General features: G+C 46.2%; 1 protein-coding gene across 3 annotated transcripts in view; it reads right to left on the reverse strand.

Annotated features, from left to right (window-relative positions):
- The window catches only part of TRIM62 (tripartite motif containing 62), a 48,393-nt gene that overhangs the window by 13,625 nt on the left and 11,447 nt on the right, over nucleotides 1–23,321 (reverse strand). For 2 of the 3 annotated variants that reach the window (XM_060205818.1, XM_007523242.3), the window contains 3 exons: nucleotides 13,041–13,136; nucleotides 5,268–5,524; nucleotides 3,043–3,158 (listed from right to left, as the gene is read on the reverse strand). In XM_060205818.1, the coding sequence (XP_060061801.1) occupies nucleotides 3,043–3,158; nucleotides 5,268–5,524; nucleotides 13,041–13,136 (469 nt within the window). The remainder of the gene's footprint in view (nucleotides 1–3,042; nucleotides 3,159–5,267; nucleotides 5,525–13,040; nucleotides 13,137–23,321) is intronic. The other variant, XM_060205817.1, reaches the window with a different exon arrangement.

Below are 23,321 nucleotides of genomic sequence, written 5' to 3' on the forward strand. Positions count from 1 at the left end.
AAATCGAGAAATACCACAGCACCAAAGCTTCCTTCAATGCCATTGGAGCCAGGCTCAAATCTGGGTCATGTACTTAACAAAGCAGTGTACTTTTTTTTTTTTTCCTTTTTTACCACAGCACTGCTCAGCTCTGGCTTGTGGTGGTGCAGGGGATTGAACCTAGGACTTCAAAGCCTCAGGCATGACAGTCTCTTTGCATAAATAACCATTATGCTATCTACCCCCACACACAGCAGTGTACTATTCAATTAGCTATTTCACTGTCCCCTCTGCCCCTTTTGCTGAAGCTCTTGTCAAGGACACTAAGCACCACCATGACGCTAAATCAGGAGAATCACCAGTTCTGGCTACTTCCACATTTAGCTTAGCAGACTTTGCTGCGACCAGCCAATCTCTTCTCCTGGAAATACTTTTTGTTTTTTTCTGCTTGACCTCCAGAACATAATCTTTCTTTCTTTCCCTCTCCCTCTCCCTCTCCCTCTCCCGTCTCTGGCTGTTCCTCCCTCCTATCCTTGGCTGAATTCCCTTCTTGTCCCTGACTTCTAAGAGTGCCCTCAGGCTCTAAATATTAAAGTGGTGCTTTCTGTCTTTACTTCCTAGTGATCTCATCTAGGTTCATTAAATATATCCATGCACTGATGATGCCAGCCCTGACCTTTCTCCTATAGTGCAGGCTTACAATCGCAACTATCTACCCCACACAAGAAATTATATACCTCATTGGCAGCGAGAACTTTACATCCAGACAACGCCATCCTTCCAGTCACCTTGGCCCAAACTCCCATAGTCTTCTTTTTTCTCACACTAGAGAGTTAGTCCTTTAGCAAATCCTGTTGGCTGTCCCTTCAACATTTATCTTGAATCTGATCACTTCTCACCAACCCTCCTGCCACCACCCTGCTCCAGGCCACCATCACCCCTTACCTGGAGCCTCCTAGCCAGTTTCCCAGCCTCCACCCTTTGTCCCTTCCAGTCTGTCCTCAATTCAGTAGCCAGGGGGATTCTTTAAAATCTTAAACCAGCTCATGCCATCTCACTGTTCCAAACTCTTCAGTGGTTCCGCTATCACAAGTTTCCACGCTGCCTACATATCCTTATAGCCTGGCCATCTCTCTGACGCCCCCCCCCCCCCATATCTCCACTCTTCCTCTCTCATTCTATGCCCTGAAAAGTATTTTTAAAAGTCATCATGAGAAATGCTGGCAAGACATCTCATCTGGGAGAATACCTGTTTTGTCATGAGCAAGACCCAAACCTAGCTCCCACAACAATGGAGTCTTTCCTACTCTGTTTCTTGATATCTGAAGAAGTTGACCCAGAGTAAATGAAGCCCCAGGGATGACCAAAAAAAAAAAAAAAGATAAATGCAAATTAAAGCCACAATGAGATGCCACCTCACACCTGTGAAAATGGACCACATCAAAAAGTGTTTGTGAGGATGTGAATGAAAAAGAACTCTGATACACTGTGGGAATACAAACTAGTGCGGCCTCGCTCGGAGATCAGTATTGAGAGTCAATAAGCAAATGAAAATGGAAATGCCTTCTGACCCACAAATACCACCCTTAGGCATACATCCAAGGGCATAAAATGCTAATTCAAAGGGACACCTGCACCCCTATGCTCACAATGGTGCACTATTCACAATAGCCAAAAGCTGGAAGCAACCTAAATATCCACTGATAAGTGACTGGATAAAGAAGTCTTGGGGGAGGGTTGGGCGGTAGTGCAGCGGGTTAAGCGCAGGTGGTGCAAAGCACAAAGACCGGTATAAGGATCCCGGTTCGAACCCCTGGCTCCCCACCTACAGGGGAGTCACTTCACAGGTGGTGAAGCAGGTCTGCAGGTGTCTTATCTTTCTCCCCCCCCCCTCTGTTTTCTCCTCCTCTCTCCATTTCTCTCTGTCCTACCAACAATATCAAGGACAATAACAATAACAAAAACAACAAGGGCAACAAAATGGGGAAAATGGCCTCCAAGAGTAGTGGATTCATAGTGCAGGCACCGAGCCTCAGCAATAACCCTGGAGGCAAAATAAAATAAAATAAAATAAAAAGACATCATGGGACATACATTTAATGAATGCTACTGTGCAATTAAGAGATGATATCATGTTTTTCAGGTCAAAGTGGATGGACCAGGAGATGATTATGATCAGTGACATAAAGAGATAAAAGACAAAGACCATATGGTTTTGTTCCTGCTTAGAAAACAGCTAACTAAAGCCAATAACTTGCAAAAGAAAAAAAATACAGTTACCGACCTGTGAGCAGCTATGAAGCGAACTATGATAGTCATCAGAGGGAATAAGGGGCACAGAAACTTTGGTGGTGTGTGCAGTGAGTTGCATATACCTGTATGGGACATTTACTTGAGAGAGTATTATGCAGCAATAAAAAGGATGATGTTGTGTCCTTTGGGATAAAGTGGATGGAACTGGAGAAGATCATGCTCAGTGAAGCAAGTAAGGAGGTGAATGACAACTACAGAATGGTTTTACTCATATGTGGAATACACACAATTGAACATACAGATGTGGGGGGAAAAAAGTCAACCTATTTTCAAGACTGTGAGAGAACTACAGTGGTTATCTGTGGGAGTGGGGATGAGGACACTGACCTTTGGTGATGAAAGTGGTGAAGTAAATGAATAAAATAAAACTACACCTCTGAAGTCTTACAATTCTGTAGGCCAATGTTAAGTCATTAATAATAGAAATTATTCATTTATGTGTCATTAAAAAGAATGAATGAATGAACAAACTACCTAGGCCCTCATTCTCTTCAGCTGGAGAATGAGTACACTAATAGAACCTATCTTGTTGGGTTGTACTAGAATTCACTGAGTTGTTTGATTGTGTAGGTATCCAGCAATCCCTGGGGCACAGCAGGTACTCAGCAAAGCACTCTGCCCCTCTCTTCCTTGCTCCCGTGTTGCCTATAGAGCAGGCCAGCTTGGGATGAGCCCTGCCAATCTGGAGATCACAACAAGCCTTGCCTCTCCTGGCCCTTCTTGGTAAGTGGGAGCCAGCCAGGGCCTTACCTGGGTGGATGTCCTGGAACAGAGACTTCCAGATGGTGTACTGCAGGGGGCCCGTGTACTTGGATGTGGGGAAGTCTTCATACGTCAGGTTGGTCTCGTGGATTTTCCCTTTGAGCCTGGAAGGAGAGAGCGGGAGAGCCACCTGCATTGGGCGCCCGATCCCTTCAAGTCCCAGAGCTCTACAGCCACCTCCAGACACGCGTATGAAGCCTGCTGGGTCCAGATTCATGTGCTTGTTTGTGCCACTCCTGCTTCTTTAGCTACTAGCTACAGTTTGTTTTAATTTTTAAAGTATTTGTTTATTTACTTATTTATTTATTTATAGAATGAGAGAACTAGAGCATCACTCTGGCACATGTGGTGCCAGGGCTGAAACTGGGACCTTATGCACACGTTTGGCATACTACCTGCTATGCCACCTCCTGGCTCTCCTCCTCTTTAAGTATTTTTAATTATTTCTTTTAAAAGATTTGCTTATTTATTGTAGAGGAGAGGAAAGAGAGAGAAAGAAACCACTGTTCCACCATCCGTAGAGTTTCCTCAGTGCTCTGTGTTACGAGGGGTGGAGCCTAGGGTTTGACATGCACTGTACATATTGAGCCATCATCTCTGGGGCTAGCAGTACATCTTTCAAATGGGCACAGTGTGTGTGTGTGTGTGTGGGGGGTCTGGGAGGTAACTTAGTAAGTAAACTTACCATGGTTGAAGTTCTAGGTTCAATCCCTGATACCATACGGGAACACCAAAGCAAACTTACGAGAACTCCATGGGTGGCACAGTGGTGTTCAAGCTTTGGTGACTCTCTCATTCTCTCCTTGCTCTCTGTCCTTCCTTTCTTTTTTGCATATATATGTATATATATTTCATTAGGAGGTTAATGGTATATAGTACAGTTCAGTATAGTTGTTGGCACATGGATACAATTTCTCATCTCACCAACATAGGTATCTGCAAAACACTCTCACCCTCAAATTAGATCTATCATCATGTTCCAGGACCTAAAAGCCCCCATCTCTCCACCCCTCTCCCTCTCCTCCTTCTCTTCTATATATCTCTCTTTTCTCTTTCCATCTCTCTTCCTCTCTAAGGATGTAGACTAAAAAAACTGGGCCAGAGAATATGTTCAGCAACGCTGTGTGTATGCAAGGCCCTCAGTTCATTTCCCAGTTATATATTACAAACAACAAAAATAGCCAGCAGGGGACTCATCCAGTAGAGTACATGTTAGAACGTGTAAGGGCCCGGGTTCCAACCCCAGGCTACCACATGGGAGTCATGGGGGGGGACCTTTACAAGTGGCAGAGTGGTGCTATGGTGTCTCTCTTTCTCTCTCACATACACACTCTAAAGAAAAAAAAAGAAAAAGAAAAATAGCTGCTGGGAGTGGTGCAATTGTGGAGGCATCAAGACCCAGATATAAACCTGGTGGCAATAATAATAAAATAATAATAATAGCAACAACAAAACAAAGTGGGGACTGTGGTAGCACCTGCCTTCCAGGATTTCTGTGAGGATTACATGGTGTGATGGCTGTATCCTCTTAGCATAGCACTTGACTCTTAGTCAGCATATGATACATGAGAATCAACAAACCAATAAAAGTGTTATTAGTATTGTTAAAATGGGCCTGGGACTAGAAAGACCTGAGATTGAATCCTGGCTCCTTCGCATATGGGATGAAGGGCCAGGACAAGTAGAACTCAGTACCTCAGTTTCCACATCTGTCATGGGTTTGACCATGGTAACTACCTCTAAGGATAGCAATAGGGTAGCAATAACATAAACATGATTATTTATCATTTATAATATCAGCTATAATATAATACCATGCATGCATTTTTACTACTTAAACATTGTATTATTTATTTACTTTTACTAGAGCACTGCTCAGCTCTGGCTTATAGTGGTGCTGGGGATTGAACCTCAGGCATGAAAGTCTTTTGCATAACCACAATGCTATCTCCCAGCCCCATGCATTTCTAATATAAGTAACATTGCAACACAACTAATATGTGATTATAACTATTATATATATATATATATATATAGTTATGTATAGTTATATAAGTACTTTAGCCCAGGTTGTGGTACATAGCAGCTAAGCGTATGTTTGATGAAGATGTGACTGACTGAATTCTCTGCTAACCATTCCATCTGCTTCCACTCCCATGACACCACATGAGCTGAGAAGATGCCTCCAGTCAGGTAAGTAGGTGGACACTTACCTCTCAGAGAGTGAAGCCACCCCAGCCAGGAAAGTGTGCCGGTCGGTTTCAGCCAGCCGCTCCTGCAGGATCTGGGCCCCCTCCTGCACCTTGCGCAGCTGCTGGCTGTAGCGCTGCACTTTCTGCTCGATGTCAGTCAGCGTGCGGGCCGTGTCAGCCTCCAGCTCCTCCAGCATGGCCTTCTGCCGCTCACGTAGCAGCCGGTGCAGGCGCTCGAAGGCCTCCCCGATGGTGGTCCGCAGGCTTTTGGTGGAAGACTATAGGGAGAGACATGTGGGCTTAAGTCAGAGAGAGGAGATGGGTGATGCCTAGGTCAGAGAAGGAGCCCCCTGGCATGCTGAGAGAACAGGCACAACAGATGGGGAGAAAGGCATATGCAAAAATCACAGTGGCCTGAAAGGACTAGCATGACTAGGAACGGGAAATGATTCTATGTGGCCCATTCAGAAGCTAATAAAATGGCCCAGGTGATAAAAGCAGGTTTGAACCAGAGGAGCAATAGATGCTACCTGAAAGACATTTAAGGGTGATCCCTCTCCAGCCCTGGTGACTGACTGTAGGGGTGCAGGAGATAGAGCTATTGAGGAAGATGCCAAATTTCTGGGAGAAGAAGTGATAGGGATGGGAGTCAGGGAGAAAATTTTAAGCTCAGTCTGGATACAGTTGCAGTCTTTATCGTAAAAAAAACAGTCATGTGGGACCAACCAAGCAGGGAAGCATTCAGTAGACTACATACACTACCATGTGAAAGGACCCAGGTTCAAGTCCCAAGTCCCCACTCCCTACCTCTGGGGAACAGTGGAGGTAATCTCATAAGTGGTGCTGCAGGTGTCTCTCTTTCTCTCTCCTTCTATCTCCCCCTTCCTTCTCAATCTCTCTGGGACACTATTAAAAAAAAAAACCACTCACAGGACTTAAATGAAAATGACTAGATAGAAACCACAGATATAGAAGGGCTTTTACAAACTGCCATGTGTTAGGCAGATCCTGACAGCCACTTGCCTTGCCTCACCATTATCACAGGAGGCAGGCAGGACTTTGGGGAGTTGTTCCTTGCCCTGAGGGCACTATCAGACTCAGGAGGAAGCTCAGGGGTGAAGACCACAGGCACCTGGCACTCAAAGACTAAGAATCCTGGCTCTAGGAGCTCTAGCTGTGGCAACCTCAGTCACCTACCATCTCTCCACTTGAGTTTCTTTTTTCTCTTTGCTTACTTTTCATTTTATGAAAGTAAGAGAGACCACTTGGTCATGAACTCAGGGCATTGTGTATGCAAGACCAGTGCTCTATCTCTGTTCCACCTACTCGACAGCTCTTAAACTTGAATTTTTTAAAAGTAATTTATTTATTTGTTTATTTATTTTGTACAGAGAGGTTGAAAGGAAAAGGGAGACAGACGGGAAGAGACACCTACAGCCTGCTTCACCAATCATGAATTCCCCTCCCCCCAGCAGGTGGGGACTGGGAGCTTGAACTCGCTCCTTATACACTGTAATGCATGCACTTAACTAGGTGCACCACTACCTGGTTTTATGACATGTGAGAAGGGTAACATAATTCCATTGCAAGGTTATAATTCAATAAGGGAGAATTCACAAAAACATCAGGCAGGCATTGTTCAAGGACAATTGTTCAAGGAAACAGTCAGCCTACTGCAAGCAAAGACACCAATTCTCACAAGCATGTCCTACAGTCTTTGCTGAGATATGATTTCTGAACTGTGGGCCCAAAGCATAGGCAGGGTGTCAACTTCGGATGCAGGGAATAGACCAGAACAAGAGAATCAGAACAACGGGTACTGAAGTGCGGCTGCAGCCACGTGTGGGGCCTGCCTTTGCAATTTAACTTTGTGGGATTTGGCTGGGAGTTCACGGAGTCAGGGACCCTGCTGTGTTCAGTGTCCAGGACTCTGTGGGAGGCTTTGACAAAGGCTCAATTAGGGCCTGTTCCCTTTCCATCAGCTGCTGGACTGCAGGAAGAGCTGCTGGCAGTGGGCCAGCCTCCCAGCGCATGCCCACCCAGCACGGCAGGCAGACAAAGGGGGTGGATAGGCTGGGGACGAGCAACTAAGCTGCCTGGGCTTCCCTGAGCCCCCTCACTGGGGAGGGCCCCGATGTCTGCAGACGAGGATCACAGGTGGGACAAATGTGGCCTGTCTTCCCTGAATCATCTGCTGCTGTCCTCCCCAAAGCCCCCAAGTCCCACAGTCAGCCCTGCTGCTTCAACCTTGACCACCCTGCTGCAGCTTTTGGCTCACTGGCCACCTCCTACCATCTGCAAGCTCAGGCCTGCTTCCTGCCTATATGGCTGCTGGCTCTCTACCACCTGCGGCACCCATGATGCCCCAGCGCTCTGTTAGGGGAACCCTTTCATTCTCCCCCTGCACAACTTCTCTCCTCTCCAACTCTCACTGCTTTGAGAATAGCCCCCAAGTTCATACTCAAAGCCTTGCAAGACCCCTGAGCACCACACTGGTCTTCCCAACTGCCTATTCCACATGTCCCCCTGGACTCCCCTCCAACTCACTTTGGTACACAAGTCAATTCTGTGCTTGGCCCACAAACTTATCACCTGAGTGATCCTTCTAATGTGTAAATCGAGTCATTGTGAATCCTGAGTTTAGACACATTTCTTGGTTCCTTGATGACTTGTAAAATGCTAAATCCCTTAACCTGGCAGTTCAAACTTTTCAATTGGATCCCAGTTTATTCCCTAGTGCCACTGTATTATAATCTACCTGCCTAAAATGACCCCTCCTGCCGGCACTAATCAATCCTTTATTCAACTGGCAGACTCTTGCTCATCCTAGAAGACCTAGTCTGAAACCTTCCTTCTCTGCAACACATTCCCTGACTTTTGTAGACACTTAAATGTCCCACATCTTAGGTACTTCCTGGCTTGCAAAGGAGAGTCTGTCCCAGGTAGGAGTGGCATTTCCTTGGCCCTGCATGTTCTTAGGGTCTGGCATAGGCTGAGAGGCAAAGGGAAAGGTCAAGACCAAGATTGCTCTGCAGAGGTGGGAGCCCTCTAGCTTTCTTTGTGACACCAGGATTATCAGCAAACCTACTGTTTCTGGAGGCTTTTCCCCCTTTCTTCCTTCCCTCCCTCCCTTCCTTACTTTCCTGATAGAGAAAGAGATACATTGAGAGGAGGGGGGTATCTAGATAAGGAGAGAGACAGAGACACTTGCAGACTTGCTTCACCTCTTGTGAAGCTTTCCCTCTGCAGGTGTGGACCAGGGGCTTGAACTTGGGTCCTTGCGCACTGGCAATGTGTGTATTCTGCCAGGTGTACTACAGCCTGCTCTGTGCTTTATCTTCTTTTTTTATATAAGCTTTTAAAATTATCTTTATTTATTTATTAGGTAGAGACATCCAGAAATTGAGAGGGAAGGGATTGATAAGAGAAGGGAGAGAGACAAAGATACCTGCAGCACTACTTCACCCCTGGCAAAGCTTTCCCCTTGCCAGTGGGGATAGGGCTCGAACCCAGGTTCAAACCCAGGTTCTTGCGCTTTGCAACAGATGCGCCCAACCAGGTGCACCACCACCCGACCCCCTATCTTCTTTCTAGTTGGGAGTCTAGTGGCCTTAGGACAAGGAAAGACAGGCAAGAACAGGAGAAAAAGCAGCTCAGAAAGTGAGCATCAGGGTAACAGTCACCCAAGAGCTCCATGTATGTTCTCAATGGGTCCCCCGGACCTGCCTGTCCACAAAATTAGAGACTGTGCTGAGGACACTCAGCTAAGGCTCAAACACACAAAGTTGGGCCACACGCTCTCAATAGGATTCTTACAAGCTGAGGGTCCACAGGTCAGTCCCTCAAGCTCCATGTGCCTCAGCTTCATAGATGATAAAATAGAGTTCCCACCTCAAAAAATAGTCCCCCCAGGGGGTCAGGTGGTTAAGCGCACATGGTGTGAAGTACAAGGACTGTGTAAGGAATCCAGGTTCGAGCCCTGGGCTCCCCACCTGCGGGGGGGTGGCTTCACAGGCAGTGAAACAGGTCTTCAGGTGTCTGTCTTTCCCTCCCCCTCTCTGTCTCCCCTTCTCTCTCTCTTTCTCTCTGTCCTGTCCAACAACAACAACAGCAATGACAATAATAACAACAAGGGCAACAAAATGGGGAAAATGGTCTCCAGGAGCAGTGGATTTGTATTGCAGGTACCAAGCCCCAGCAATAGCTCTAGAGGCAATAAATGAAATAAAATAAAATAAAATAAAATGTAGTCCCCCCCCCCCCATGTAGTCTACAAGTATTGATAATGTGGTAGCACAGTTCTGGGTTCAAGGAATCTCTGCCACCACAGAGAGACAATCAATGGGAGACTCAGTTCCCATCACAGAGAAAGAGTCAGCCCCATTTACTGTAGTCCTTTCTAGGGCAGAGACACCCCCTCCCCCAATCCCAATCCCTCTGGTTCTGGAGCTGGAAAAGCAGTTCCTCCACCTTCTCAGCCCCCCTCCCCCCCCCCCCAGCTCACCCCGATGTCCCTGGGAACATGCTGGAGCTTAGAGGAGCTGGGACCATTTCAGAAAAACTCTGCCAAGAATGCATCACTCCACAGGGTCGACCAAGGAAAACACTGGGCCTGGGGAGGGAGATCAGACAGGCGAGTTGGCTGGCCCTGCTGGAGGGGCAGGCACTACAGGAAAGTGAGTCAGGCACCAGGTGAAATATGACCTCCAAAGCATCCATAGGCATTTCTTGTATAAACACCCCAGTCCCGACAGGAAGTGGAGCTGGGGGGCTTGGAGGGGAAAGGTGGCCCCATAGGACCCCCCCACCCCCACCCCCAGAAGTAGACAGATGGACAGGAAAGCAGGGGAAGGAGAGGTCAGTGGAGATAAACAATGAGGGGGTGGTTAGGAATGCTGAGGAGAAGAAACAGACCATAATATCTTTCTCGCATTCCGCTAGACATCTCTATTTGCTTCTCTTCACCTGAGAGGAGCAGGATTAGAAGGCAGATAGGGAAACTGAGGCTGTGAGAAACACACAGGCCAGAGTCTAGAGACTGTTTCTCAGCTGTTGCCTGCTGAGGGCTCTGCCTAGAGTCACTCAGGAATGTTTTCTCAAGAAATGCTTGCCAGGACCTTCCTGAGAGGCAACAGCAGGGTTAGTGGCCAAGCTGGGACGCAGATATGGACCCCTGATGGCTGGTTACAGGCCCCAGGGTAATCTCCAGAGAACAGAGCATTCCAAAGGCCTGATTCCAGCTACTTCTGGCAGTGCCATCCTTGCTAATATCATGCCAGAGTTTAGCAGCCAGGCCTGGATCCCTAGTTCTTGGTCCCAGAAAGACAGGGCAGACACTGAAGCAAGCCTTCCAGTTAATGAGGTATCTATCTGGTGATGGTGGGGTGGGGACAGGAGTAGGGAAGCGGAGACTGAGAGGGAGCTTCTTGGAAGGATTCTTGGATCCAGAAGACCTAGAAAGAGGCCTGGCAGTCTCTACTATCTCAATGTAAATATTAGGGGCCCACTTTGAATATTAAAGTATTTAATTTACTCAGTCACACAGCAAGTCAGTGGCTGGATCAGAACCCACAACTGTGAACCCAGAGCTTCCTCTCTGATCAAGAAACAAGACTTTCAGCCCTACTCTGATGTATCTTTCCAAAGAACACAAATTCCCTCATTTGAAAAGAAAAATGCACACCTATGTTCACAGCAGTGTTATTCAAAACAGCCAAGATATGTAAACAAGTCAAGTGTCCAGTGACAGCTGAGTAGAGAAAGCAGATGTGGTGTATTTACACAAGGGAAAACTACTCAGTGATACAAACAGATGAAATCTTGCCTTTTGCTACACAGAGAAAGAACTGGGGGGGGGGGGTATCTAACCAAAATAAGCCAGAATGATAAATACCAGATGATCTCACTTATATGAGATATGAAGAAACAAAGTCAAACAAAAATAGACTGAGGGTTTTTTTTTTTTTCTTTGTGCCAGACCTCATCAGTCCTCATCAAAGTTCCAGCTTATAATGGTGCTAGGGATTGAACCTAAGATCTTTGTTGCCTCAGGCATGAACAATATTTAACATAATCACTATATTAACTCTTCCCATCTATGATTCTGGGGGTGGATATTGAATGTGCAGTGCAAGAGAGAAATTGCAGCCTTGGTGGTGTACATGTGGTCTGGTATCATAAATATTTATTTTTAGCATTTACTTATTTACTTACTTATGATAGAGAAGAAGAGAAGTGCATCATTCTGGCACAGGCAATGTCAGGAAATAAAACCCAGAACTTCACATTTAGGGCACACAGTAATATACAATTTAATGCATATAGTCTTGCACACCTCAATAAATGGCCAACTAAATGAAACAGGAAACCCAAACCCCTTCTAATTATTGCAGGGTTGTACTCCCAGAGGCCCTTTCTACCTGGCCTGAGCTTCAGAAGGGAGATGTGGTCAAGGGTGAGGCCACAGTCATTCACAGGGCTGAGAGGCAACAAGTTCAAAGTGAGCTCCTTAGGCAAGACCCCATTAAACAAAAGGCTTCTCCCTCCCTAATTTGAGGTCAGATCCCATAAACCCATTACTGGTTTGGATACAACAAATGACATTCAATGATGTAACAACTGGGAGAAAGTCTAACCTCACTGGATAAACAAAGGACTACAAAGCTAGATAAGAGCAAGAGATTCCCTCACTTTAATGATGGCCTTTTTGGTTAATACCAAGCCACACCATTATCTGGAGTTCTAGGCAGGGAATCCTTGGATTCCCACATAGATATGATGGGCCTGGTCCTCTAATAGATCATTCTCACCACCATCACTGGTCACTTCCATCAGGAACATCATCATAAGCCCTCTTGTGGGCCTCTCCAGAACCTTGTCCTAAATGTAGAGCAGCAATGGTAGGGATGGCCTATTCTCTGAAGGGAGGCTGGTTAGCCTGCTCTGCCACTTGAAGAAGACTGGTCTTGAAATCAGTGCAGCCTAGAATGTTCCCATCTGTGACCATGGACTGTGAGCTCAAACTGACATGGAATCAGAGGTTACACAGGCTCCTGTGCTAAATATGAATATATATATAGTGTCCTAGGTCAGATCAGTGGGGTTAAGTTAATGGTATTTATATAGTTTCCTCATGTTTGGGAGCTACTCTCTGCCCTAATCCAGCTTTCTAGCCCTATTCTCAATTCTGACACCATCTAACCAGACAATATTCTTAGTCCACCTGTGTGTTAACTATCAGGCTCAGGTAAAAATGACTAAAGTCATGGCCCCCTGAAACATACCTAAAGTAGACTTTCTAGCTTCTTCCCACTCAAAGACCCTTACTTTCATCTGTTCTATTCCTACCTTCCTGCTTATTAAACAATTTGTCCTGCTTTATATCTTACTGCCTTCAACCACCATGTTGCAGCTGCTACTATGATTCCATCCTGAACTCCCTGGGCAGACAATGGGCAGACAACCTCACAATATGTTTTGAAGTCTCCCCTCTCCAGAGCCCTACCCCACTGAGGGGGGGGGGTCTTCTGAGAGAGCCCAGTTCTCACCTCAGCTTCTATCCAAAGTAGGAAGGGAAAAGGTGGAATGACAATGAACCCAAATCTTCACCCCCATCCACCTTTGAATGGAACCTACCCCATCTGCCTTTCACAGAACCCCATGTCAGTCTGGGCTCTTGACACCCTGCCCCCACAGCAGGACTGCAGCCTAGTCCCTCTTACCCAGATAGGTGTTTTCCCCCTCCCCCTCCCCCCACCCCCCACCGCGCACAGACACATACATGCACCGGCTCACCTTGGTCTCCGCCAGCTGTCTCTTGAGCAGCTGCAGTGCCTCGGTGTGCTCCCGCTCGCTGTCTTGCAGAGCTTGAAGCTGCTCCTTCAGCTCCCTCTGGAACACACAAGGCTGGGGTGGAGACAGGCCAGCACCAGGCCAGGCCTGATCACAGCTGGTGCTGGGCACCCTCCAGTCTATCCTCATCCCTACCTTCACCCCTGTCTCCATCTTTCACAGCTCAAAACCCACTGAGTCCTGTGGAGTCTCCTAAGTATCTTCAGGATCTGTTACCATCTTCTCACCATTTTTTACATTACTTACTTACTTTTAAAATATTTCTTTCATTTTGAATATAGACAGAGAGATCGAGAAGGAAAGAGGAGAGAAAGGAGCTAGAGAAAGAGAGACACCTATAGCACTGCATCACCACCTGTGAAGTTCCCTCCATGCAGGCAGTGAGGGACCAGGGGCCTGAACTGGGTCCTTGTACCTGGTAAGATGAGCGCTCTTTCAAGTAAGCTACCACTAGCCCCTGAAGGCTACATCCCACTGTTGTTGTTGCTTTAACTTTTTTATTTTCCCATTTTATTGGGGTGGTATTAGCTTTATAGTATAGTTGTTGACACATAGGTACAACCTCTCATCTCCCCAATGATAGATGTATACAAGATACTCTCTCTCCCAATCTAAGTTCTTTTTCATCTTTCTGCCTTTTGCTGGGAGTTTTCCAACAGTCTCCTCTCTGGTCATTCAAGGAGTTTGCCCTAGGCTGACCTGTCCTAGGCTTCTGCTTTTCTAGACTCAAGCTTCTGAAGGAAACCAAGGTTGTAACCCCCACTGTCGCTATGACCAACAACCAGTATTCTCTGGGCAGTTCCCATGGGCTTGGTGCAGCTCCCAGCCCTTTCTTTGCTTACATGGGTTCATTTCACCCTTTCAACCACCTTATCATTTCAGCCTTTCAACCACGGCTATCATCATCTCCATTTTCCAGTGGAGAAATCAAAGTCAAGATGCTGGCCCCACCGCTGAGCTGAGCTTGTGAATGCACAGCAGCATCAGAACTCTGGCTGGTGGTGGAGGCCATGATGTTCACTGCAGATGACACACTTTCTGCCGTGACGGTGTCCACAGTAAACAGCAACAAGAGTCCAGGGAAGACAGCATCTCAACATTTCAAACAAGATCAGGATTCCCGATTTGCCCTTTGCCTCAGGCCTCTGCCTATGGCTCAGCACATCCCTGCAGGTGATCCTGTCTTTATTTAAAAGGCTGATATTTAGTTTATCATGGAGGGTAGTTTGAAGAACTGGATTAATACTACTCATCTTCATTCCTGGGTGTGGGGACCCCTGCTGCTATCCTGTGCCTAAACAAGTGTCTCAGTCCCCTCATGCTGAGTCTCCTAAGCCTCTGCCTTTTCTCTCACTCCCTCCCTCCTAGCCAGAGCAGCCTTCTTCCTGAGCCTTCATCATTCTTTGCTTGTTTCTGCCCTATGGCTTCACACTTGCTGCTTCCTCTGGCTGGTGTGCTCCACTCTTGGATTCCTCCCCACCAGGTGATGCGTTTATATCAATACAGCAACTCAGCTGCTGCCTCTGCAGAGAAGCCGTGTCTACTCTCTCACTGTAGAGTGGCATTCCTTACACATATTGTCATAATCCTGTTTCACAGTCTTCGTAGCACCTTCTGCTGTCTGGGATGATTCTGCTTATTTATTTGATACTTATCAGTTATGCTGTTGATTGTACATCTCCTCCACTGGAATGTGAGTATCAGGAGGGCAGGAATCTCATCTGACTTGTTCACTGTCCATTCCCCAGCACTTAGAATGGTGCCTAGCACATACTAGGGCCTCAGTAAGAACCTGTCAAACAAACCCATGGTATGTGAAGTAAGGTCAAGTGCATAAGCACTTTTGGGCATTTAGCCTGTTGTACCACAGATAGTTGCTTTTCTGTCTGCCCTTCCTCTACCCCTTTACTAGCCTATGAGCCCTGCTGGATAAGGGTCTATATTCCTTCTCTATGTTCTCTGCACCCACCAATGGTATGAGTACTGAAATGAAGCTTAAGGAAGTCCGATTTGTTGTTACTTTTCAAGAAACAGGATCTGAGTTCCCTATTCAGCCTGGGCTGTGAGGGATTCTAGGGAGTAAATTTTCCTCTTCACACTCACTCCCACTCATTCACTCATCTTGTCAGAGCAGCAAGGACCCTCAGAAAACATCGAGTCCAACTTATTTTACAGGCTAGGCAGCAATATAGGGAAATGGTAATGATGATACATTAAGGGAAGAATGTCTGAAACACAGTTATCTTTGCTCACTAATCTTTATTCACTATAACCCAAATATTTAGCTACTATGTAGCAGACACTGCTGAATTCAGCACTTGGGTATAGCAGAGATCCTGGTAGTCACTATCCCTGCCTATAGGTAATCTACTCTACTGGATAAGACAAATAATAAGCAGAGGGAATAAAAGAAGAATCAGATAACTGATGGGTTATTGTCTGTGCTCCAGAGAAAGTAAACTCATGTGGGAGGCGGGGATGGTACATTTAGGTAGGATGATCAGAGGAGGCTTCTTTGACAAGACGACAGCTCAAGGATGAGAAGGAGCCAGTTACAAAATATGAATTAAAAAATAAGAAGGTGGCAGCAGTGGCACACCTGGCTGAGCACAGATGTTGTTATGTACAGGGCCTGTGCTCAAGCCTCTAGTTCCCACCTGCAGGTGGAAACTCCACGAGCAGTGACATAAAGCTACAAGTGTCTCTATCTCTACCTCCCTCTTCCTTCTCAATTTTTCTGCCTCTATCCAAAAAGAAAAATATATGGCCACCAGAAGCAGTGGGTTTATTTTGTGCAGGCACCAAGCCCCAGCAACAACCCTGGTCGAAAAAATGAAGGAAGGAAAGAAAGGAAGGAAAGAAAAAAAAGGAAGGAAGGAGGGAAGGAAGAAAAGAAGGCAGGATATAAAGAGCTTGCTTTGTGAACATGGAAAGCCTGCGCAGACATGATGACTGCAACTCCAGTAGCCGCCAAGGACCAAAGACAACTATCAAGATGAAAGTCGCAAGCGGAAACCAGAGAAGTAGAAGGAGGATGGAACACAGATGCCTGATGTCTATGGGTGAGTCACACCACCATCATAGGACTTAGTGACATGCTAGGGAGCTGGCCCTCTGACCAAAAAAAAAAAAAAAAAAATCACTACAAGCTCTAGTATTTTCCGTTTTTTTTTTTTGGTCTTACCAAAACCAATCTCAAGCTACCAGTGTGAAGTGACTGGGCAGAGTTAAGAAGAGATCTGAACACTCAGCTCTCAGGAGTCATCCAATCTGCCTCTGACATCCCAATGCCAAGGGTCCCTTCCTATAGACTGCATTTTCCCCCCTGCACTTGATAGGGCAGAGAGATTTTGAGAGGGGTGGAGGAGAGAAGGAGAGAGAAAGAAAGACACCTGCCGATCTGCTTCACCACTTGTGAAGCTTGCCCCCTGCAGGTGGGTACCAGGGGCTTATACTCAGGTCCTTGTGCATGGCGACATGTGCACTCAACTAAAGATGCTACTGTCCAGTGCCCCCCCCCACACACACACTGTTTTTCTTAAAGTATTTTTTTCTATTTATTTTATTGGGTTGTTGGAAAAATCAAAACATATATTTTGCATAGGAAACCATAGAAGAATACATTACAACTTTAAAAAAAATTTTTTTTTTATTTAAGAAAGGATTAATTAACAAAACCATAGGCCCAATATCTGACTGGACAGAGAGAAAATGAGAGGGAAAGGGGGAAAGAAAGAGAGCACTGCTTCATCACTTGTGAAGCTTCCCACCTGCAGGCAGAGACTGGGGACTTTAACCAAGGTCCTTGCACATGGTAACGTGTGTTCTACCAGGTGTGCTCTGCCCAGCCCTGGCTAAAGATTGATTTTACACGAGGAAGAAATATGCCCTATCTAATTGCAGCTAAGTCAGCCAGCTCTCTGTGTCTGAGAGCTGAAAGTCACTCCTAATGGATTCATGTGCACAGAGGGTGGCTCCCCTCACCTAAGAGATAGAATGATTGTTCCTGGGGCTCTTCCTCTCTGACAGGCTCCGGACAGTCTGAGAAGCAGATGTCTGAGGAGAGTGTGGCAAATCTTCCTTTCTCAGTTGTCCTCATGCGTCTACAATATACCCAGGCACCCAGGCTGCTTTTCAGACTCTGTGAGCAAACAGATCTGGTAACTGCATACCTCACATTGCTGGGGTACTGGCGAGACCTGGACAGATTCCTCCCAGCTTTCACAGCTGGGGAACAAGAAGGGTGGGCCCCTGGAGCAATGGAACACTAACCCACCCATACTTCAAACAAGTACCCAACTCCCTCTGGACTCTGCATAGTGCTGTGTCAACCACAGGGAGATGGCCCATGATTCCCAGGGGGTGTGCAGAACAGTTAGGGGAAGATGGGGTACAGTTGTTCACAACAGTGAATGCTTGATTTGTTTTATGGGACCTCAGATTTCCCCCTAAATGTTCCTCATCTCTGTGGAGGGCATCCCTGGCCCCTGCCATCCAAGTGAGAGATCTGGCAGTCATTCCTGACACTGCCCACCACCAATCCTAAAAGTCACCAGCTTTGTTCTAAAATCTACCCTCTCCCCTTCTCTCCACACCCACTGCCCAAGTTTACTTTCATTACTGATTCCCTAGATTGTGTCTTGGCTCCCCCCACCCCATCAGTCTCTAACTCCCCGCACCAAGCAGATGAAGTGATTGTGTGTGTGTGTGTGTGTGTGTGTGTGTGTGTGTGACCACCACAGTTATCACTGGGGTTCGATGCAACTTCATCATTCCCAGAAGTCATTTTCTTCATTTATTTATTTATTTATTTTATTTATTGCCTCCAGGGTTATCAGTGGGACTCAGTGCCTACACATATGAATCCACTGCTCCTGGAAGCTATTCTTTCCCTTTTGTTTCCCTTGTTGTTTATCATTGTTGTTATTGTTGTTGTTGCTGTCATTGTTGTTGGATAGGACAGACAGAAATTGAAAGAGGAGGGGAAGAGAGAGAAGAGAAAGATAGACATCTGCAGACCTGCTTCACTGCCTGTGAAGCAACCCCCCTGAAGGTGGGGAGCCAGGGGCTCAAACCAGGATCCTTACGACGCCCTTGGGCTTTGCACCATGTGCACTTAACCGGCTGTGTCACTGCCCAGTCCCCTGTCACTTCTCTTTTTATAGAGACAGACAGAAAAAGAAAGGAAGATGTGGAGAAGAAAGACACCTGCAGCACAGTAATGTGTGCTCTCCCCTGTGTGCCAAAGCCTGGCCCCCAGAGTGGGAATTCTAAGGGTTAGATACGCCCATGCTTCCTTCCCACAGACCATCTCCCCCTTTTCCCACCACCTGTGACCATCTTCAGCACTTCCAGACTGGCTGGGGAGAAAGGCAGAAAGCCTGAGGATGGCATTCAAGACGCTTTGCCACTAGACCCAAACTTCTGTAGTCTTATCTCTTGGTGCAGACTTTTCCTGTCCTATACATCAGTCACTATTCACCACTGACTATATGAAATGAAATTAATTCAAATTAAAATAAATTGAAATTGCATTTCCCAGTTGCACTGGTTGTACCCAGATGAACATCTCAAGGGTTCAATTGCCACGCATAAGTAATGCCTACTTTATCAGGCAGCACAGATGGAGAACATGTCCATCATTCCAGAAAGCCCTACTGGATAATGTTGCTCTAGACGCCCTAAGCATCTGGCAATACTCTCCTCCAGGCCTTTTCAAATGCCACTCCTTCCATCATGAATGCTCCTCCACATGTAACACTCACACTTATCTCTTAAGACCTAGGTCAAATATCACCTGCTCTAAGAACCCATGGTGTCCTCGGACTCTTCTATGTGTACCATATCCTTGACTAATACCACTAGCGTACACACTCCTTTTGGGGGGAGGGTGGGGTGCCAAGGATCAAAGCCAGGACCTCAATATGTGAAGCACTGTGCTTTACCACTGAGCTACATCTCCAGCCCCAACACACTGCATTTTACTTGCAAGGCCACCTGTCAATCTTCCCACGATGTCATGGGTTCTTGAGGGCAGAGACAGTATCTGGTAGATTTCCAGGTGTTGGTAAGAGTTTGCAGAATGAGTATGGTCACTATAAGAGGCTGAGTTGGGTCAGAACCCATCTCTGAAAGACTAGGCAGAAGGGGGGGGGTAGCACAGTGGGCTAAGCGCATGTGGTGCAAAGCGCAAGGACCTGGCATAAGGATCCTGGTTCTAGCCCCCAGCTCCCCACCTGCAGGGGAGTCGCTTCACAGGCCATGAAGCAGGTCTGCAGGTGTCTATATTTCTCTCCCTCTCTCTGTCTTCCCCTCCTCTCTCCATTTCTCTCTGTTCTATCCAACAACAAATGACATAAACAACAATAATAATAACCACAACAAGGCTACAACAATAAGGGCAACAAAAGGGGGGAAAATGGCCTCCAGGAGCAGTGGATTCATGGTACAGGCACTGAGTCCCAGCAATAATCCTGGAGGCCAAAAAAAAGAAGAAGAGTTGCAGGCAGGCATTCCTCCCAGGTGGGGTGCAGAGTCTGGAGGAAGAGCTAATTTAAGGAAACAAGCCCTGGACTCATTGGGTAGGAACAGGGTGGAGGACTGAGCTCTGTCTCCCCTAGCCCTCCAGGTCCTTTTCAGGTCTGGCATTAGGTCTGGAATAGGCATCTGCTTCTTCCTCACACTAGTTGTATAAACTTGAATATGTATCCTAGCCTCTCTCTGTCCGGCCCCTTGCTTGTAAAGTAGGAATAACACCTCCTAGGGCAGGGAGGGTAAATAAAATACTAGTAAGGAGTGTCTCACTTCGCAGAACAGAGCCTAGCATATACTGGGTGCTTGGGGGACACAGCAGTAACTATGTCCCATATGAGACTCCTTGATCACCTCTCCAAGTCCTCATCCTTCATTGTGCCCAGGCTCCTTCCTGCTTCTTCAGACAGTCTGAGCAGCAAGGAACTCTAGGACCATTGGATCCACACCCCTGGATCTCTGGGACAGGAATCTTAAGATTTAGGAAAAGGAATTGGCTGCTCCATCACCACACAGTATGACAGAAGAGAACCAACTGGAAAAGGTACTCCCAGCAGAGTCAGATAGGAAACAGGAAGAAGGAGTGGGGGTAGATAACATAATGATTATGAAAACAGACTCTCTTCCTGAGGCTCCAAAGTCTCAGGTTCAATCCCTCACACCAGTATAAGCCAGAGTTGAGCAGTGTTCCGGTAAAAAAAAAGGAAGCAGGAAGAAGTTCTTTTTTTAAAAAAAGTTTTTCTTGGGAGTCGGGCGGTAGCACAGCAGGTTAAGCACACGTGGCGCAAAGCACAAGGACCTGCATAAGGATCCCGGTTCAAGCCCTGGGCTCCCCACCTGCAGGGGAGTCGCTTTACAGGCGGTGAAGCAGGTCTATAGGTGTCTATCTTTCTCTCCCTCTCTCTGTCTTCCCCTCTTCTCTCAATTTCTCTCTGTCCTATCCAGCAACAACGACATCAATAACAACAATAATAACCACAACAATAAAAAAACAAGGGTGACAAAAGGGAATAAATATTAAGAAAAATTTTTTAAAGTTTTTCTTTATTGGGGGATTAATGGTTTACAGTCAACAGTAAATACAATAGTTTGTGTCTGCATAACATTTCCCAGTTTCCACATAACACTACAGCCCCCACTAGATCCTCCTCTGCCATCATGTTCCAGAACCTGAACCCCACCCACCCACCCACACCAAAGTCTTTTACTTTGGTGCAATACACAAACTCCAGTCCAAGTTCTGTTTAGTGTTTTCCCTTCTGATCTTGTTTTTCAACTTCTGCCTGAGAGTGAGATCATTCTATATTCATCCTTTTGTTTCTTTTTCTTTTTTTTTTTCATCCTTTTGTTTCTGACTTATCTCACTTAACATGATTCCTTCAAGCTCTATCCAAGATGGGCTGAAAACAGTGAAATCACCATTTTTAATAGCTGAGTAGTATTCCATTGTGTATATAGATCACAACTTGCTCAGCCACTCATCTGTTGTTAAGACATCTGCATTGCTTCCAGGTTTTGGCTATTACAAATTGTGCTGCTATGAACATAGGTGTACACATATCTTTTCGGATGGGTGTGTTTGTTTCCTTAGGATATACTCCCAGGAAAGGAATTGCAGGGTCATAGGGTAAGTCCACTTCTAGCCTTCTGAAAGTTCCCCAGACTGTTCTCCACAGGGGTTGGAACAATTGACATTCCCACCAGCAGTGCAGGAGAGTTCCCTTGTCCCCACAACCTCTCCAGCATTTCTTGCTGCTACTTTTTCCCTCTTTTTTCTTTAATATTTTTATTTATTTATTAGTAGATAGAGACAAAATTGAGAGGGGAGGAGGAGACAGGGAGCAAGACAGAGAGACATCTGCAGCCCTGCTTCACCACTCATGAAGCTTTTCCCCTGTAGGTGGGGATTAGGGGCTTGAACCCAGGTCCTTGCACACTATAATGGGTGTACTCAACCAGGTATACCACCACCTAACTCCAGATTGGGTATCTTTAAGGTATTCAGGTGAGCAGAAGAGATAGAAACAAACATAAATAAATAGCAGGCAGATAATACATGAAACATTCAGAGACTATAGAGGCAGCACTAAGCCAGGGCAGCAATTCCCCAGAGGGAAGGTGCCCACAGAGTACAGCCTGCATCACTGTTCATGGCAGCCGAGGGCCCCAGCCAGCGAGGCAGAATGGAGCTGACAAAGAGCCTGGCATGCCAAACTCTGGAGTTTGGACTTTACCTGCGGTTAATTATTATGGGCTACTTATTTATTTTGCCACCAGGGTTATCGTTGGGGCTCGATGCCTGTATACCCCACTGCTCCTAGAAGCCATTTTTTGATGGAGGGTGAGGAAGAGATAGAGAGAGAGAGAGGACACTCCAGCACCATTCATGAAGCCTTCCTTCTGCAAGTGCTCCTTGGGGGATGGAGGGGGGAGCTGGGCTCTAACCCAGGGCCTTGCATGTGACTTGGCAGCAAATATTACCTGCTGGCCCCTGGCTGCTATTTTTTTTTAATTGCCTCCAGGGTTATCACTGGGGCTCAGGGCCGACACTACAAATCCACTGCTCCTGGCAGCCAGCCATCTCTCTCTCTCTCTCCTTCTCTTCCTTCTTTTCCTTCTCTCTCTCTCTTAACCAGAGTACTGCTCAGCTCTGGCTTACGGTGGTGTGGGGAATTGAACCTAGGACTTACGGGCCCCAGGCATGAGAGTCTCCTTGCATAACCATTATGCTATCTAACCCCCACACCATTTTTTTTCTTTCTAATTTTTATTAGATAGGACAGAGAGAAATTGAGAGGATGGGGGAAATAGAGAGGGAGAAAGAAAGACACCACACCTACAGACCCATTTCACAGCTCATGAAGTGTCCCTGTTAAAGACAGGGAGCAGGGGCTCAAACCCAGGTCCTTACACTTGGTAACATGTTCATTTAACCGGATGCACCACTGCCTTCCCCCTGGCTGCTATTTTTGAAATTACTAGTTAATTAATTAATTAATTTTTATTTGCTAGGACAGATAGAAATTGAGATGAGTGGGGAAGATAGAGGCAGAGAAACAGAGAGACACCTGCAGACCTCCTTCACCACTTATGAGCTGCTACTTTTCTGATGTATGTATGACATTCTCACAGGAGTGAAGTGGTATCTCCTTGTCTTTATTTGCATTTCTCTGACAATCAATGACTTGGGGCATTTTTTCATATGTTTGTTGACCTTTTGGATCTCTTCTATGGAATATTCTGTTCATATCCTTTCCACATTTTTGGATAGGGTCATTTGTTTTCTTGTTGTTGAGTTTGGAGAGCTCTTTATATATTTTGGTTATTAGCCTCTTGTCTGATGTACAGCATGTAAAGATTTTCCCCCACTCTGTGGGAGTTCTTTTTATTTGGGTGGTAGTTTCTTTTGCAGTGCAGAAGCTTTTTAATTTGATGTAGTCCCACTGGTTTACTCTTACCTTAGTCTTCTTCATAATCTGATTCATATCATTGAAGATGCCTTTAAAATTTATATGGAAAAGAGTTCTGCCAATATTTTCCTCTAAGTATCTGATAGTTTGTGGTCTAACATCCAAGTCCTTGATCCACTTGGAATTTACTTTTGTGTTTGGTGAAATATAGTGGTTCAGTTTCATTTTCCTGCACATCTCAACCCATTTTTTCCAACACCATTTGTTGAAGAGACTCCCCTTT

The sequence above is a fragment of the Erinaceus europaeus genome, chromosome 13 (assembly GCF_950295315.1).
Source record: "Erinaceus europaeus chromosome 13, mEriEur2.1, whole genome shotgun sequence".
Classification (NCBI taxonomy): domain Eukaryota; kingdom Metazoa; phylum Chordata; class Mammalia; order Eulipotyphla; family Erinaceidae; genus Erinaceus; species Erinaceus europaeus.